The 14,455-nt window shown below is 35.2% G+C and overlaps 1 protein-coding gene across 1 annotated transcript; it reads right to left on the reverse strand.

The window, feature by feature from the left end:
- Window positions 1-1,284: 1,284 nt before the first annotated feature.
- On the reverse strand, window positions 1,285-14,076 carry LOC144978631 (uncharacterized). The gene is made up of 3 exons (XM_078924930.1): window positions 13,262-14,076; window positions 11,425-11,533; window positions 1,285-5,905 (listed from the first exon to the last, which is right to left on the reverse strand). Exons 1-3 carry the CDS (start codon window positions 13,730-13,732, stop codon window positions 4,809-4,811), a joined length of 1,677 nt encoding a protein of 558 aa, XP_078781056.1. The 5' UTR covers window positions 13,733-14,076; the 3' UTR covers window positions 1,285-4,808.
- Between the last annotated feature and the right edge of the window lie 379 nt (window positions 14,077-14,455).

Consider the following 14,455-nt stretch of genomic DNA (forward strand, 5'->3'; position numbering starts at 1 on the left):
AAGTGCAAACCTCTCCAATGTTACAAAAAGAAGATCATGCAAGACACATTCTACAGTTCCATGGAAACAATCTAACCGCTAGCGAACATAAAACCAGCAAAACATCACTGAACAACTTCTCATGGAGAAAAAAAACCCACATAGGCAGCATAACTAAAACATCACGACATCTCTCAAGGGGAATGGAGTTCAGACAGCTACACAACCCGTGCTGCAATTGTCTTGGACCAAACCCCCAAATACATTGAAATGGCACAGTACGTTGCCGGTAAACACAAGACTACAACTACAAGTGTAACAAGATGTCTAGAAAACTGCAATGGTTTTGTTTTTGTTTTTGTTTTTAAGGGTTTTACGGCGCTTGCAACACATTAAGGTCATATCAGCGCCAGTAAAAAGGAAGAAAATGGGATAGTAAACATTTCTAGAATTACAATTAAAGCATCCAAGAATAAGGCAGACAAAGGGGAATTGGTCAAAATAGGGAACAGATGTAGATTCCAAGAGCACACTATCAGTGTGCTTAGTTTGAGATCACCTAAAACTGTCATCTGGATTTTTTGCGGCCGCAAATATCAGGGCGATCCGCAAATTTTGGCAAATTTGGGGAAACAAAAAAGAAGCGAAAACAAAATAACGAAAAAAAAGTGCGAAACTTGAGAAATGTTGCAGCTTTGCCTGGGCCCAAACCAAGGGAAGCTACTCTCTACGGATAATGATCCTTTAATATCTTTGTAACAACTTTGTAATAAATGTAGCCTCCTTAAATGTAATAAATTGTCTTTTATATATATTTTTTTTTCTGTATCGCGTGTTAATTTTTACTGAAACGCTTAGTTCTCCTCGGCAAATTTTGGTCTTTTTGGCAAATTTTTGGGCAAATTTTAGGTCCCAATTTGGCAAAAAATGCAGATGACAGCTAAAAGTCTCATCCAGACACAAGCACTACTAAGAGGAAAACACTCAAATGTTTACAAATATATAATATAATAACAAAACATAATACAGTGCATAACAGAGAGATGATTTACAAGGAAAACAATATCATCTCCCAAAACTATAACTATACATTTGACTGTTTCCCTCCCAGTCAAGGACTCCGGCCAGGGTCAGTCAGAACAAAACCAAGTAATCTCATTCCAAGACAAAGACAGAAAGCATGTTGGAAAACAGACACAGGGGGATAGAGGTAGAAGACACAGTATGTACCTCCCTGCCCACTATGGGAGAAAACTGCAATGGCCTCTGGAGCAAAGGTGCAAAAAATGAAGACAAGTCATCATGTTTGAAAGCATAAATGTCTTTATTAATATTCCACGTGACGCACTGACACCATTATCTACAATGGTGATATTTGTGAAAGTGAAAGTAAATAGTGTCAGACAAGGTACAATCTACATATTACACTATTCATCACTTCGTTGCATCATAATCATACATTGTTTGAGTTTGAAATAAAGAAAGGAGGAATGGAAGACCGGATGCATACAAGTTGTCAATGATTGTCAAGCAAGTGAAGATGAGGATTAATTAAAAGGACAATGTCTATCATCCATTCACATAACCAAAAGGCTTTGATGATGGACCATGTCAATGGTAAGCATTGGATTTCACAATACACAAACTCATTAATACAACATATGTTCATACAAATACAAACACACACATACATATATATATAATTGGGGGTTTTATAATTTTGCCCAAGGAAAAAAAAAAAAGTGCCGGGTCACAGTACAATGCCTTAACCACTCGGCCACTTCGCCCCCCCCCCCCCACATATATCGGGTTCGAGCCCTGCTTCAGGCACTTTCGTTTTTTTTCCTTGGGCAAGATTATTAAACCCCAGTTTGCTCACTTGGACAACATGGGTGATTCCTGTTGAAATCACACATCTTGTTTGATGAATTATCTATATTCCTTCATGGAATGCCTAGGCGCCGATATCTTATGATGTCGTGGTGGAAGGGCATAATTTTTTAAAAAAATATATATATGTGTGTGTGTATTTGTATGAACATATGTTGTATCAATGTGTTTGTGTCTTGCGGAATCCAATGCTTACCATTGACATGGTCCATATATATATAAAAGCACACAAACACATCCATAACAATTGAAAAAACAAACAGCTAATCGACTACTGGTGCGTGTTCAGTAGGTGAGACAGCGAGACAAAAAGCCACATAGTTAAATAGTAGCTTAAAATGAACTGCAGTTTGCACATGCGTTCACTAACTAGCATCATATTGCTCACTCATGCTATAAGTGACAAGAACTTATAATATCTTTGGAATATGAGGGAGCACCATAGTGGTCGAGGGGCTTGGATTGTGAACGTTTGTGCCAGCACCACCTAAGCTAGCTTATCGATGTCTCACTTTGTCTCACCAAGGGAATGTGGCCCAGTATGAGTACATCATATGTATTTGCTTTACAACTACAACACAAATTGCAACCTGTGTTTTATTATAATCATCTCCATCTCTGCTCTATGCAGTTCAAAGCTGTGATTACATAAACAATTTAGTGTGCACTGTTGCATGGCTTTGTCATTCTGTATTTCTATCAAAACTCATTCTACACTCAAAACATTTTAACATTAACAGCCCTTCTCTCAGACGACTCATTTGAATGCTTGTTAAAGTTTGATCTTTCGGAATACGCTTAGGCTTTTCGACAAGTAAGCCATGAATAAAATACAGCTTTTCTCCAGTATAAATGTGTTTTTAACCTAGAATTTCAAGAAAATGCCTTTCCGCAAATAATACATTTAATCTATGAGACCTTTCTCAAGCATGCATGTGCTAACCTGGCACATCAGTTGAGAGGGAGTTTGGGATAAAAATCAGGGAGATAAATAAAAAAATTAACTTCATTATTTAGTCAAATGCGGGAGATTGCAGTGTTACCGATCCATAGCAATGTGTTTCAACAGTGGTGCAATATAATGGCCTCTTGGAAGTAGAAGTAAAGAGAATCTCTAAATGGCGACGAATTCAAACTTTTAAACATTGTTTTTTTTTGTTTGTTGCTTTAGGTCTCTTCCAACACAATTGAGGTTATATGAGAGACCGCTGAAACAAAAAAAACAAGCAATCTAACAAAAATAGTACAAATGTAAATCAAAATCATAACCTAAAGATATCAAAAGCTAAATTATAAATAACCAAGAACAAACAGGCAGGAGATTTACAGAAAAAAAAATATCCCCTGTCAAAAATACAATCACAAACCAAAGAAGCAGGATAGGCTAGTAAAGAGAAGAAGAAACGACATCACTATCGGATCGTACACCCATGCGAACATCATAGGTATATGATTCAAGGGTGATGCTCCCATCCAACCACCCGCTTTTAAACATTGACATTAACAACATGAGCACACATACAAATGGTGTATATTTATTCATTTAAAGATCTGAAAAATTGTGTATGAAACAGTGCCAGTACAAAGCAAGAAAGAAAAATACAAGCCTACCTCGACTACACAGCTACAAAAAGTTCCTTAAAGGGAAATAACCTGTAACATTTATCTTTTTAAGCAATAAACAAAAATGAATATAACAGCTTCAAAAGAGAACAAAATACCAAACACGGAATGTTCAAAACCCTTCTTCAGGCAACAACAACAAAAAAAACAACAAAACAATAGAAACATACATTAGTAAAAAAAAAAACCAGATCGACGACAGAGAAATATTCGGTACATCCTCTCTTTAAAGGTCTGTGTTTTGGTTTTTGTTCTGTTTTTAATCTGTTATAATATAAATATATACATATTTATAATATATTCATTTTTGCTTCTTATTTTTTAGTCCACTCCTTCTATCACCTCCTTATCAAAGATGCTAATTAAATTTTATTTTCACTTCCCTGGAATAAATAGTAAACGTATGTGAATGAATAAGATTTGAGAACATTCAAAGGGTATATCCCATACGCTCTCATAAGCATATTTTTATGCAAATCCTCAAATTATTTTTTTTAAAGTATTAGCGAATAATGGGGATTTTATAACCAACTGAAATTAGTGATGTGATTTAAAATCAAATATTTATGGTCTTTTTTTTGTGACGCATCTGTTAATTGTATAAATTAGCAACTGAAAATATTCAACAAAATTTTAATCTATAAATTTCCAGGAGATTGTAATAACCTACGGGAGAGCAGGTTCAAAACCCTTCTTCAGGCAACAACAAAAAAAACCCAAACAAAACAATAGAAACAAATACATTAGTAAAAAAAAAAAACAGATCGACGACAGAGAAATATTCGGTACATCCTCTCTTTAAAGGTCTGTGTTTTGTTTTTTGTTCTGTTTTTAATCTGTTATAATATATATATATTTATAATATAGGGTCTATTCATTTTTGCTTCTTATTTTTTAGTCCACTCCTTCTATCACCTCCTTATCAAAGATGCTAATTAAATTTTATTTTCACCTCCCTGGAATAAATAGTAAACGTATGTGAATGAATAAGATTTGAGAACATTCAAAGGGTATATCCCATACGCTCTCATAAGCATATTTTTATGCAAATCCTCAAATTATTTTTTTTTAAGTATTAGCGAATAATGGGGATTTTATAACCAACTGAAATTAGTGATGTGATTTAAAATCAAATATTTATGGTCTTTTTTTTGTGACGCATCTGTTAATTGTATAAATTAGCAACTGAAAATTTTCAACAAAATTTTAATCTATAAATTTCCAGGAGATTGTAATAACCTACGGGAGAGCAGGAGATGGTTGGTAAATCCAGGAGATTGTAATAACCTCAGGGAGAGCAGGAGATGGTTGGTAAATCAAGGAGAATTCCGCAGTTTCCGGGTATATTTGCGGCGATGATAGTGAGCGACTCTCATATGCCGTTGCAAAGCTCGATACTCATCAAATACTTCTCCACAAGTAAGGCATTCAAAAGGATTTCCCCCATGAACACCTGTCTCGTCACCTTTACGATTTCTCCTATGACGAAGAGCAAATGTCTTGTTACCATTGCAATGCTTATTAGCCTTATCTCTAGCGTGGATTTTTGTATGGACTTCGATGTCTACATAACTACCAAAAACTTCTCCACACAAAACACATTTATATTGCATTTCTCTGATGTGGGATAATTTGTGTTTGATAGAACTTTTAACATCAATAAATGTCTCTCCACAAGAGCATTCACTATATGGCTCCAGTTTAATGTGCATTTTTGAATGGACTTCAAAGTCTAAATCACTGTCAAATACCTCTCCACAATTAAGACATTTACTTTGCTGTTTTATGTAATGACTTCTTGCATGTTTTTGAAAGGTTGCCTTATGGGCATACTCCTTTCCACATGTATGACATTTATAACGCTCTTCTCCAGTATGAATTTTTGTATGATCTCTTAATATAGACTTTGTTGCACATGTCTTTTCATCAGAATCTTTGTTCTCATGGCTTTTCATATGAAAGTTATAGGATGCTTTATAACTAAATCTTTTCCCACAAGTAACACACAGGTAAGGCTTTCCAGAAGTATGAACTTTTAAATGTCCTATATAACTTCTCTGCTGGAAAAGTATCTTTCCGCAAATATGACATTCAAACCTCTTTCCTGACTTGTGAGTTTTTAAATGTTCTATGAAATATTTTCTTTTTTTAAATTGTGTTCCACAATGACATCTATACGGCTTTATCACAGTCGAATCTTTCAAGTCTGCATCAGTTTGTGAGTTGTGAGCATTCATCCCTTCACCACTTGGAAAAGATTTTAGGGGTGGAAGTTTGGAAGACATATCTGTGTCACAATCTTTATCAGATTCTTTTTGGGCAGTTGACAATTTCGAAACCATCTTGTCAGCAGAAACTTGAGATTCCACACATTCATCTTTCAAAGACACACCACAGTTGTCAATATTGATATCTGAAAAAAGAAACAAAAAAAAAAGAAAAATAATAATTTTGAGAGAAACAGAGAAAAGAGAACAAAACAGAAAAGTGTTATATATAATGAGATAAAGTATTCTCCACTATTCTTGAGCCTATCTTAATACAGTATGTTTAAAAACTAAATTGTTTTATAATTTATCCATCCTCATCATTGTAATTCATGGTGTATTCTACACATTTCCTAAGAAAGTTTTTAAGAAATTCATTGAAACAGGGCGAGATATCTGATCGTTTTACTGCTGAGAGAGAAAAAAGTAATTTTAAAAAGTCCTTCAGAGCCATTTGGCCCATATTGCAAGAGGTTATCCCAGTTTCTATATCTTGAAACAGACAATAACAATACAAAGTGCTTATTCGCAGTAGTACTGCGAATAGTGGTTTCATGGCAGAATCACTATTCGCAGTAGTAGAAGCGCTCTCCTGTCTTTGAAAATTAGTCGTTGTCCCCTCACTGAACACAACACTGTATTTGCAAGTTGAATGAGAGTGTGTTAGTTTGAGAAGGAAAGAAGAGGGATGATTGAAACATTTTGTGTGACTTAGAACTGAAATTTTGAACATTTCAACTTTTCATTCAAGTCTGAAACGACAAGATCGTGTTTTTTTTGTTGTTTTTTTTTACCCCAATCCAATCTACGAAAATTTCCCCACCTATCTGACTTGATCATTCGTTCACATCTTGAAATCTATCAGCTTACTTAAATGAGCATAGTTCCGACCCCATTTATTGTATTATTTACAGTTAGTTAAATATATTTTATAATGTTCCAGGAATCTCTCGCTCGCTCTCACACATACACTCGCCAATGCTCATGACTCATATCTCAGTGCTCCTGCAAATAATAAAAGTTAACATCAATAAACTACCTCTAATACTACAGCCACCGGCAAATTATCATTACTACTATTACCACAGCAACCTCCACATCGTTATCAAAACTGTAGCAACCACCACCACCTTTACATCATTGTCCTTCTCATAATCATCGCTACCACTGACACTACTACAACCACAACCATCAGATCATCATCATTACTACCACTACCACAGCTACCACACCGTTATCAAAACTACAGCAACCGCCACCACCATTACATCATCATCATTATCCGTATAGTCATCATCACTACCACTTCTACATCATCAACACCACCACAACAATCACAACCAGCACCTCAACACCACCATCACTACAAAACAACAAACACATCGTTATTGTCAACGAAATACAAAATAATAATAATAGAAATAATTCCTTAAAAATTAATAATAATAATAATAATAATAATAACAACAACAACAACAACAACAACAACAACAATAATAATAATAATAAAAATAATAATACAGTAGAATTACTTTAAACCGAAATTTTGGGGACCTTCTAAACCATTTCGGTTTAAAGACATTTTGGTTTAAAGCAAGTTCCCGTTTTGCAATGTTTTTCAAGGGTAGTAACTATTTAAGGAATTTGCTCATTTAATCGTATCATGGGTTTCCCCTTAAATGGAGTTGTTGAATAAATGCCGTCTTCGTAACCTTAAAAAATGTTTATTTATTTATTTTATTATTTTTTTTATTTTTTGTGTGTTTTAAAATATTTTTGGGGGTTTTGTTTTCAAATCAAAATTGTTGAAAGAGTTGAGTTCGGGATGCCGTGTATTTTACATATCTCCGTCTTGATCAACTTTTTTTTCATCGACTTCACATAGTATTTTGATTTTAAACTCCAACGTGTAAGAATAGTGCTTTCTTTTAGACATCTTTTAATAAAATGCAAAGCTAAAATAAGATGGAAAGTTCTTGTGCGATAATTGATAATAAATGATGCGCAGCTACTCAGAGGTGAAGTGAAGTAGAAATGAAAAGGCGTGTAAATGCTAAGCTGTCTACTACACATCTCTCTTTTGTTGAAAAGCCATTAGTTTCAAAGGCCTAATTACATCGAACCTACCCCCCCCCCCCCCCCTTCACACACACACACACATTTAAACAAAGTGGAAATGAAATGGCATGTCAATGGTAAGTTGTGTACCACCCCCCTCCTTATTGTCGTGTTGAAAATCCAGTCAGTTCCAAAGCATCAACACACGAGTGAGAACATCTCGCTTGCGTGATTCTACACCCCAACTCCCCTCTTTCCTCATTTTTCGCCTGCCAGTCACCCGCTGTCTTCCTTTTCCAGTCTGTGCCATTGTGGTGTTGGCCAAGCCCAAGTGCAGTGATCAGTGATATCTATAGAGTATATGAAGTCCAAGGCAGTGATTGAAGTGTTTGGCTACCCCCCCCCCCCCCCCACCCATCACCCTCATCTTATACTTATGCTCTTTGTTTAATATTGCCGGGCATTATTACGTGTGGTCTCCTTCCCGAATTTTTGAAGAAAAATAGAGAGAGAAAAAGGGAAGGTGCTCTCAAGTTGTTTCGGTTTAAAGAAAGTCCTGCTTAGAAGTATTTCGGTTCATCGTAAGAATTAGTACAAAGATAATGAAGAAGCTAGTACAATTTATTAAATTCTTTGCGGTTTAAGGTATTTTTCGGTTTAGCTTCTTTCGGTTTAAAGTAATTTTACTGTAATAATAATGTAGTTTATATATATTTTGCACCCAATCCTCGATACAATAAAGCGCTAGGCTCAAAGGCTACTACTGCAAATACAGAATGAACCAGCATTTGCAGCACTACTGCAAATAACTGAAATGAATATCTTCTATAGTCATATTTTTTATTAATGGCGCGTGTTTTTCTGGTTTTTCTCAGCTGTCCCTCTATCAAAAGTTGTAAAAATTTGTGTCAACCTCTGAATCAATTTGTCTTAACTGAATCTAGATTTTGGATCGTATTGATGCCATATTAAAAAAGTTTTAAGACCTATAAAAAACTACTTTAAAACAGCTGACATAAAATTAGAGATTTTACACTGTAAAAAAATGAAAAAAGTTACGCACCACAAAGTAAGAATGAATTCATCGGATTTCCAAAAAATTTTGTGCTGACGTAGTGATTATGAGTTCACGTCATACTTCTTTCCAAATAATAATAATTTGCTTGAAATGTTATAAACATACCACATATGTAGTTTGTATTAAATTTTGAATTTATTATTTATGGCATATTATCTACATCATGTCGCAATTACCAAAGACTGATATGAAATCTCTCGCTTTAAATCATTTGAAATAGTGATTCTATACTAGTCTTCTTGTATCTATCGATAAGTCATTAAAGAGGACGGCAATGGTTTTGGAATTTCACAATCAACCATGATAAGATCGTTATCGAAATACGACAGAGAGATCACCAGTGTAGAACGACGTGGCAGGAAACAGATCATAGATAACTTTGATGTGGATATCATCCAAAGATGTATGGGTGAGCATAAATATACATCCGAAAAAATATTGGACGTCTGATTATTCAAGCAGAAAAAGGCCCATGGGTTCTGGACAGAGAATCATTGTTATTCTTGCAGGTGGTGATGATATTGGATATTTAAAAGGATGCCATGCCATTTTTTCTTCTCTGCATCATCTGGAATATTATTCTGGAGTCAATGCAAGGGTGTTTTAAGACTGACTAAATATCGTTTGCTGCCCTCCATTGAAGCACCCAGCTGTATTGTATTGGACAACGCTACCATTCGTTGGCCCATGGTCACTTTAAGGCTCCAACTATGGCAATTATAAAAGCCGACATGATGTCATGGTTTCAATCAGACAGTACTACATATTCTGACCATTTATCAAAATGCTAACTATACTCCTTAGTAAAAAAAAAAGAAATAAAACAGAAACAGCTTTCAAAGCAGACTGTCTAATCTGGGAGTTTTGACATGAGGTTGAGAGACTTCCCCCATATCACTGTGAGCGCAATCCAATCAAGGTCATTGGGCCTAAGTAGAGGGAAAGATTGAGAGGAGGAACACCAAATTTACTCTCACCAACGAGGCAATAAATGATAAAGAGTAGACTGAGAAAAGGCATGCCTCAACCTTCGCAAACTAGAGGAAAATTATATTTCATTGGATAGAGTAATGCTCGGAATCTTTCTGTAGTCCTTTCATTTTCCTCGTCATCAGACTGTGCTGATTGATGTGTCCAGTATTTCTTGGTTGTTGTTGTAGTTGTTGTTGTTAATGTTGAACACATATTTGTGGAGACACTGTCTCATAATTGATGAATTTTTACTTTTGACCAGTCTACATAAATTTATGTAATCCTCTTTGGCATAAACAATGCTATTTCTCAAACTTTTGCAATCAAAATTATATTGGAAGCGCGTTATCTTCACTTTCCTTTGTATTCACCAGTAATGTGTATTGATAGTTACAAAATGTAGATGTCTGATAGTTAATAATTGCCAATCGTTGCTTCATATTCAAATACTGCAAGTATATCGTTTAAGCTTCAACTAACCGAACACTCCAGTTTAAACGAATTCCTTCAAAATGGATTTGCAGAAAATTCTTAATTTTGATAATGTAAATCTTCTAGGAATTCCGATCCTCACCTGTTATCGATTTTAATATAGCTGTAATAAACGAAATCCTTTCCTATTGTTTTAAAATTCATGAAAAAATATTTTTTTATTAAGACAAATTGATTCAGAGGTTCCTAAAAATTTTGGCAGCTATGCATTGGGGGGCAGCTGAGAAAAAGAAGAAAAACACGCGCCACTTAATAAAAATCTGACTATAGTTGCAGTACTACTGCGAATAATGAAAATGAACACTATCTACTATTCGCAGTACTACTGCAAATAGAGGTGGCCATAACAATAGCTTGCAACCAAATGGTTAGGAAGCTAGTCTATCGCAAAGGACCTTCCATCAGATCTAACAGACCCAGTTGAGCTACTGGGAGCTCCAATGAGAAAGAAACATAGGCCCAATTACTCTCTTTGATGTGCTGCACTGCAGCTGATATATCATTCTTTTTCAAGATAAAGTCTAAAGAAAATGTCCGCTGAGTGTGAATAAAAGGTATCTTATTCTTATTTATTTTACTGTTTATTTACCAAGGACTAGCACATGAGGAAAAGAAATAATTTTCCCAGTCCCCAAAATAACATACACAGAAGAGCATACTTTAAACTATAACAAAGTAGTAGTAGTAGTAGTAGTAGTACTTCAGAGCCAAAAGGCCCATGGAGCTGGAGTTTATCCCAGTTTCTTTTGCATGAAAAGGACAATTACAATTACTTGCTACTCTCTGGATAGGATGCTAGTCTATTGCAAAGTACTTTCCACCAGATCAAATAGACTCAGCTACCAATTTAGTTCTGGGTGGACAGAGGGGTCAGAAAAAACCCACTGTTTTTTGCTGTTGGCTGAAGAAGGGTTTTGTGTTGAAACTTTCCCGTATTTTGTTCTTTTAAAAAATCCGTTACATATATTCATTTTCTTAAATAAATTTTTACAGTAGAGAAGGGAGACAGTTTTGTGAGACTATATAAAAGTTAGTCTGACTGTTTTGCACAGAAACATAAATTACCTCTCTCTGGGCCAGCAACCGTAACACGTGAACCTGATTCATGGTGAGGAGTGGACTCATCACAATCTATTGAAGATCCTCGGTCATCTCTATTGCCACGTCTAAGATCCTGGAGTGGTACAGAAACAGGTAAAAAAGAGGAAGGAGTGGAAATGATAAACATTTGTATGTTATGCTCCAATCTAGCTTTCAGTAACCAGTTGTTTGTTTATTCTATCTTTTTATTTTAGTCAGAATTTTGCCGTGCAATGATAAAACCCTATAAAATGACAAAACACAACTTTACAAGAGAGCCAAAAAACTGTTCAAATCTCATTAAATTTTTTTGTACAATAACCATGCGAAGAATTGATATAAATTTGGTACCAATTTGGTCTTTCTTTATTCTATCACTTTAGATGTATAAAAAAGTAAAATATAGACCTGGACTTATATATGCATTTGCTGTTATACAGGGTTTTTGCATGCATATCTCACATTATTTATACAGGCTTTTGTCATTGTATCATGAACAAGGACATCAATAGATGATAGATGCACTCTTAGTAAACGCTGCATGCTATAACATATATCTCAGCATTTGACATACATGTTTATGAATTGGATACCAAGTGATAACCAGGATTTACAGGCTTAAGTCACTTTAGATTTTTAAGAAATCCTAAAATCAAGGATCTTCAGTTTTCTTGCTTTGACAAGATGTTTATAAACGTGTTGCTCAAAAGTTTCCAAAAATGGAAGCGAATCAGTTAAAGATAAAGATTCTTATTGAATGAGGCAATAGAGATTTATCACGACTTCACATATGACCGCAAAAACCCATGCTGCAAAGCCCATCCTCTTTTGTCTCTAACAGAGTGGTGACACAGTAGCATTAAACCTCGCTCACTCTCGATTCTTCAAGACACAGCATAGTGGGCAGGGAGGTACACATGATGTGTCTTCTATCCCCCCATACCCGTTTTCCAATTGTTTCCTGTCGTTGTCTTGGAATGAGATTACTTAGTTTTGTCCTGACCCTGGCCAAAGTTCCTCGGCTGGGAAACAGTCGAAAGTATAGTTACAATTTGGAGAAGTTATCCTTGTAAATCATCTCTCTGTTATGCATTGTATTATATTTAGTTTACATATTATATTATATGATTTGTAAACATTTGAGTGTATTCCTCTTATTAGTTGGGACCTGTGCTTGTGTCTGGATGAGACTTTTAGGTGATCTCAAACTAAGTACTTTGACGGTGTGCTCTTGGAATCTACATCTGTTCCTTATTTGAACCAATTCCCCTTTGTCTCACCTTTTCTTTTGTGCTTTAATTGTAATTCTAGAACGTTTTACTATCCCATTTTCTTCCTTTTTACTGGCGCTGATATGACCTTAATGTGTAGCAAGCGCCGTAAAACCCTTAAAGACAAAAACAAACAAAGCCCATCCTCTTTTGTCTCTAACAGAGTGGTGACACAGTAGCATTAAACCTCGCCCACTCTCCATTCTTCAACCTGTCATGATTTCACCCATGATGAAATTTAATCCTGAAATTTTGTTTGATTGATTTCTTTTAATTTACCATTTTTCGAGGTAGAAAAATCCGTTTCTTGGAAAATGTTGCAATTAACCGAGTTGCGATTATCCGGAGTGGACTGTATAATAAAAGTACTGTGAAACTAAGGAAGTCCTGCCTATATATAGAGGCTCAGGTATGGATTTTCTCAAGAGTGGAATGGAAGTTCATACCTCATTAAATTATTAAATGATGATGTTGATGTCATTGTAGTTGTAGTTGTAGGCTATTAAAATTTTATATATATTCTCTCTTTCAATTTCAGAAAAGATTCTCACCTGGTTGGATTTTACAATAGATGATGAAAAAATCTCAACTGACACTGTGTTCTCCGGGTTATCAACGTTGAAATGACGAACAGATCGATAATCAATGTTTATCTCTTCCTCAACTTCAACTTCAACGTTCGCATTTCTATTTCTACTGTATTCCAAAAAAGGGTCGGGTGGATCCTTGGTGTCGGTGTCTATCTCGTCTACTTCAAGTTCAACATTAACATGAGGATACTCATCTTGGTCAGCATGGAAAATATTTCGAGACCTAGTCATCAACTCATTTTTTTCTAGTTTATCATTGATAACAAATGGTGGAGGAGAAGTTTCTGACAGTGACAGCTCTCGAGTTTGAGTTTTAGTAGGTCTAGGGTCCGTTTTCACACAGTTTTCAAGAACCACCGAATTATGATTCTTTGATAAATTATCTTCTTGATCTTGCTTTAACTTTGACTTTATAATTAGTGCTGATTCCATGATGTGGTTGTTGGATGTTCAAAAGCATTAGAAATAAAGTAGAGGAAGGTTTCACATTCAATTCTGATCCCGATATTTCAGCAGTCCAGTCGTTTGCCTTTGCTGTTCTTTTTCAGAGCAAGCCTATGCCATGCCTTTGGGAGATAATATGCTTAGCTAGACAAAAAAGTGAACTGTAAATGGCCCTGTAAATCACATTTGTTTTACTTTAAAATAATAGGTGCAGGCCTTAAGTTATCTATCGACATTGTTTTTTTCCATGTCACAAGAAATTCTCTAACTAGAAATGAAAAAGGAAAAACGAAAGGATGGTCCATCCTGGATGGATAACAAAATGGATTGCCAGAGAGAATTTTGCTAAAACACATGATTGCCAAATTCACTATTTTTGTTTTTAAAAATCACTAGATTCAGATAATAAGCGAAAAATTCATCAGTTTTGCAAGGCCCAAGTTGTGACTTTTTACTTTTTCATTTTTTTTCATAAATGATTTAATTGTATTGTAAATCCACTGATTTTGGTTCTTTGGACCAACTAAATCTAGGCTCTCGAATCTAGGCTTAAATGGTATCATCATTGGAGAAGGGGGGGGAGAAGACTCGCCAGTTTGCCAGGTGTTTTTATTTCCTAGGGGTTGTCTCCTTTTATTAAAGGTGATGTAAATGTTGCTGTTCGCAGCTCGAAGAAACAAATAACAATGTGGATTTGAATATAAGCTTCAA

Source organism: Berghia stephanieae, chromosome 8, assembly GCF_034508935.2.
Source record: "Berghia stephanieae isolate SIO BIC M18660-M18661 chromosome 8, UCSD_Bste_1.3, whole genome shotgun sequence".
In the NCBI taxonomy this organism is placed as follows: Eukaryota; Metazoa; Mollusca; class Gastropoda; order Nudibranchia; family Aeolidiidae; genus Berghia; species Berghia stephanieae.

Coding starts and splice junctions, on each gene's coding strand:
- LOC144978631 (XM_078924930.1), bottom strand. CDS start 13,732: ATGGAATCAGCACTAATTATAAAGTCAAAGTTAAAGCAAGATCAAGAA. Junction 11,534..13,261: donor CTATTGTAAAATCCAACCAG/GTGAGAATCTTT, acceptor GTACCACTCCAG/GATCTTAGACGTGGCAATAG. Junction 5,906..11,424: donor GGTTGCTGGCCCAGAGAGAG/GTAATTTATGTT, acceptor TTCTTTTTTCAG/ATATCAATATTGACAACTGT.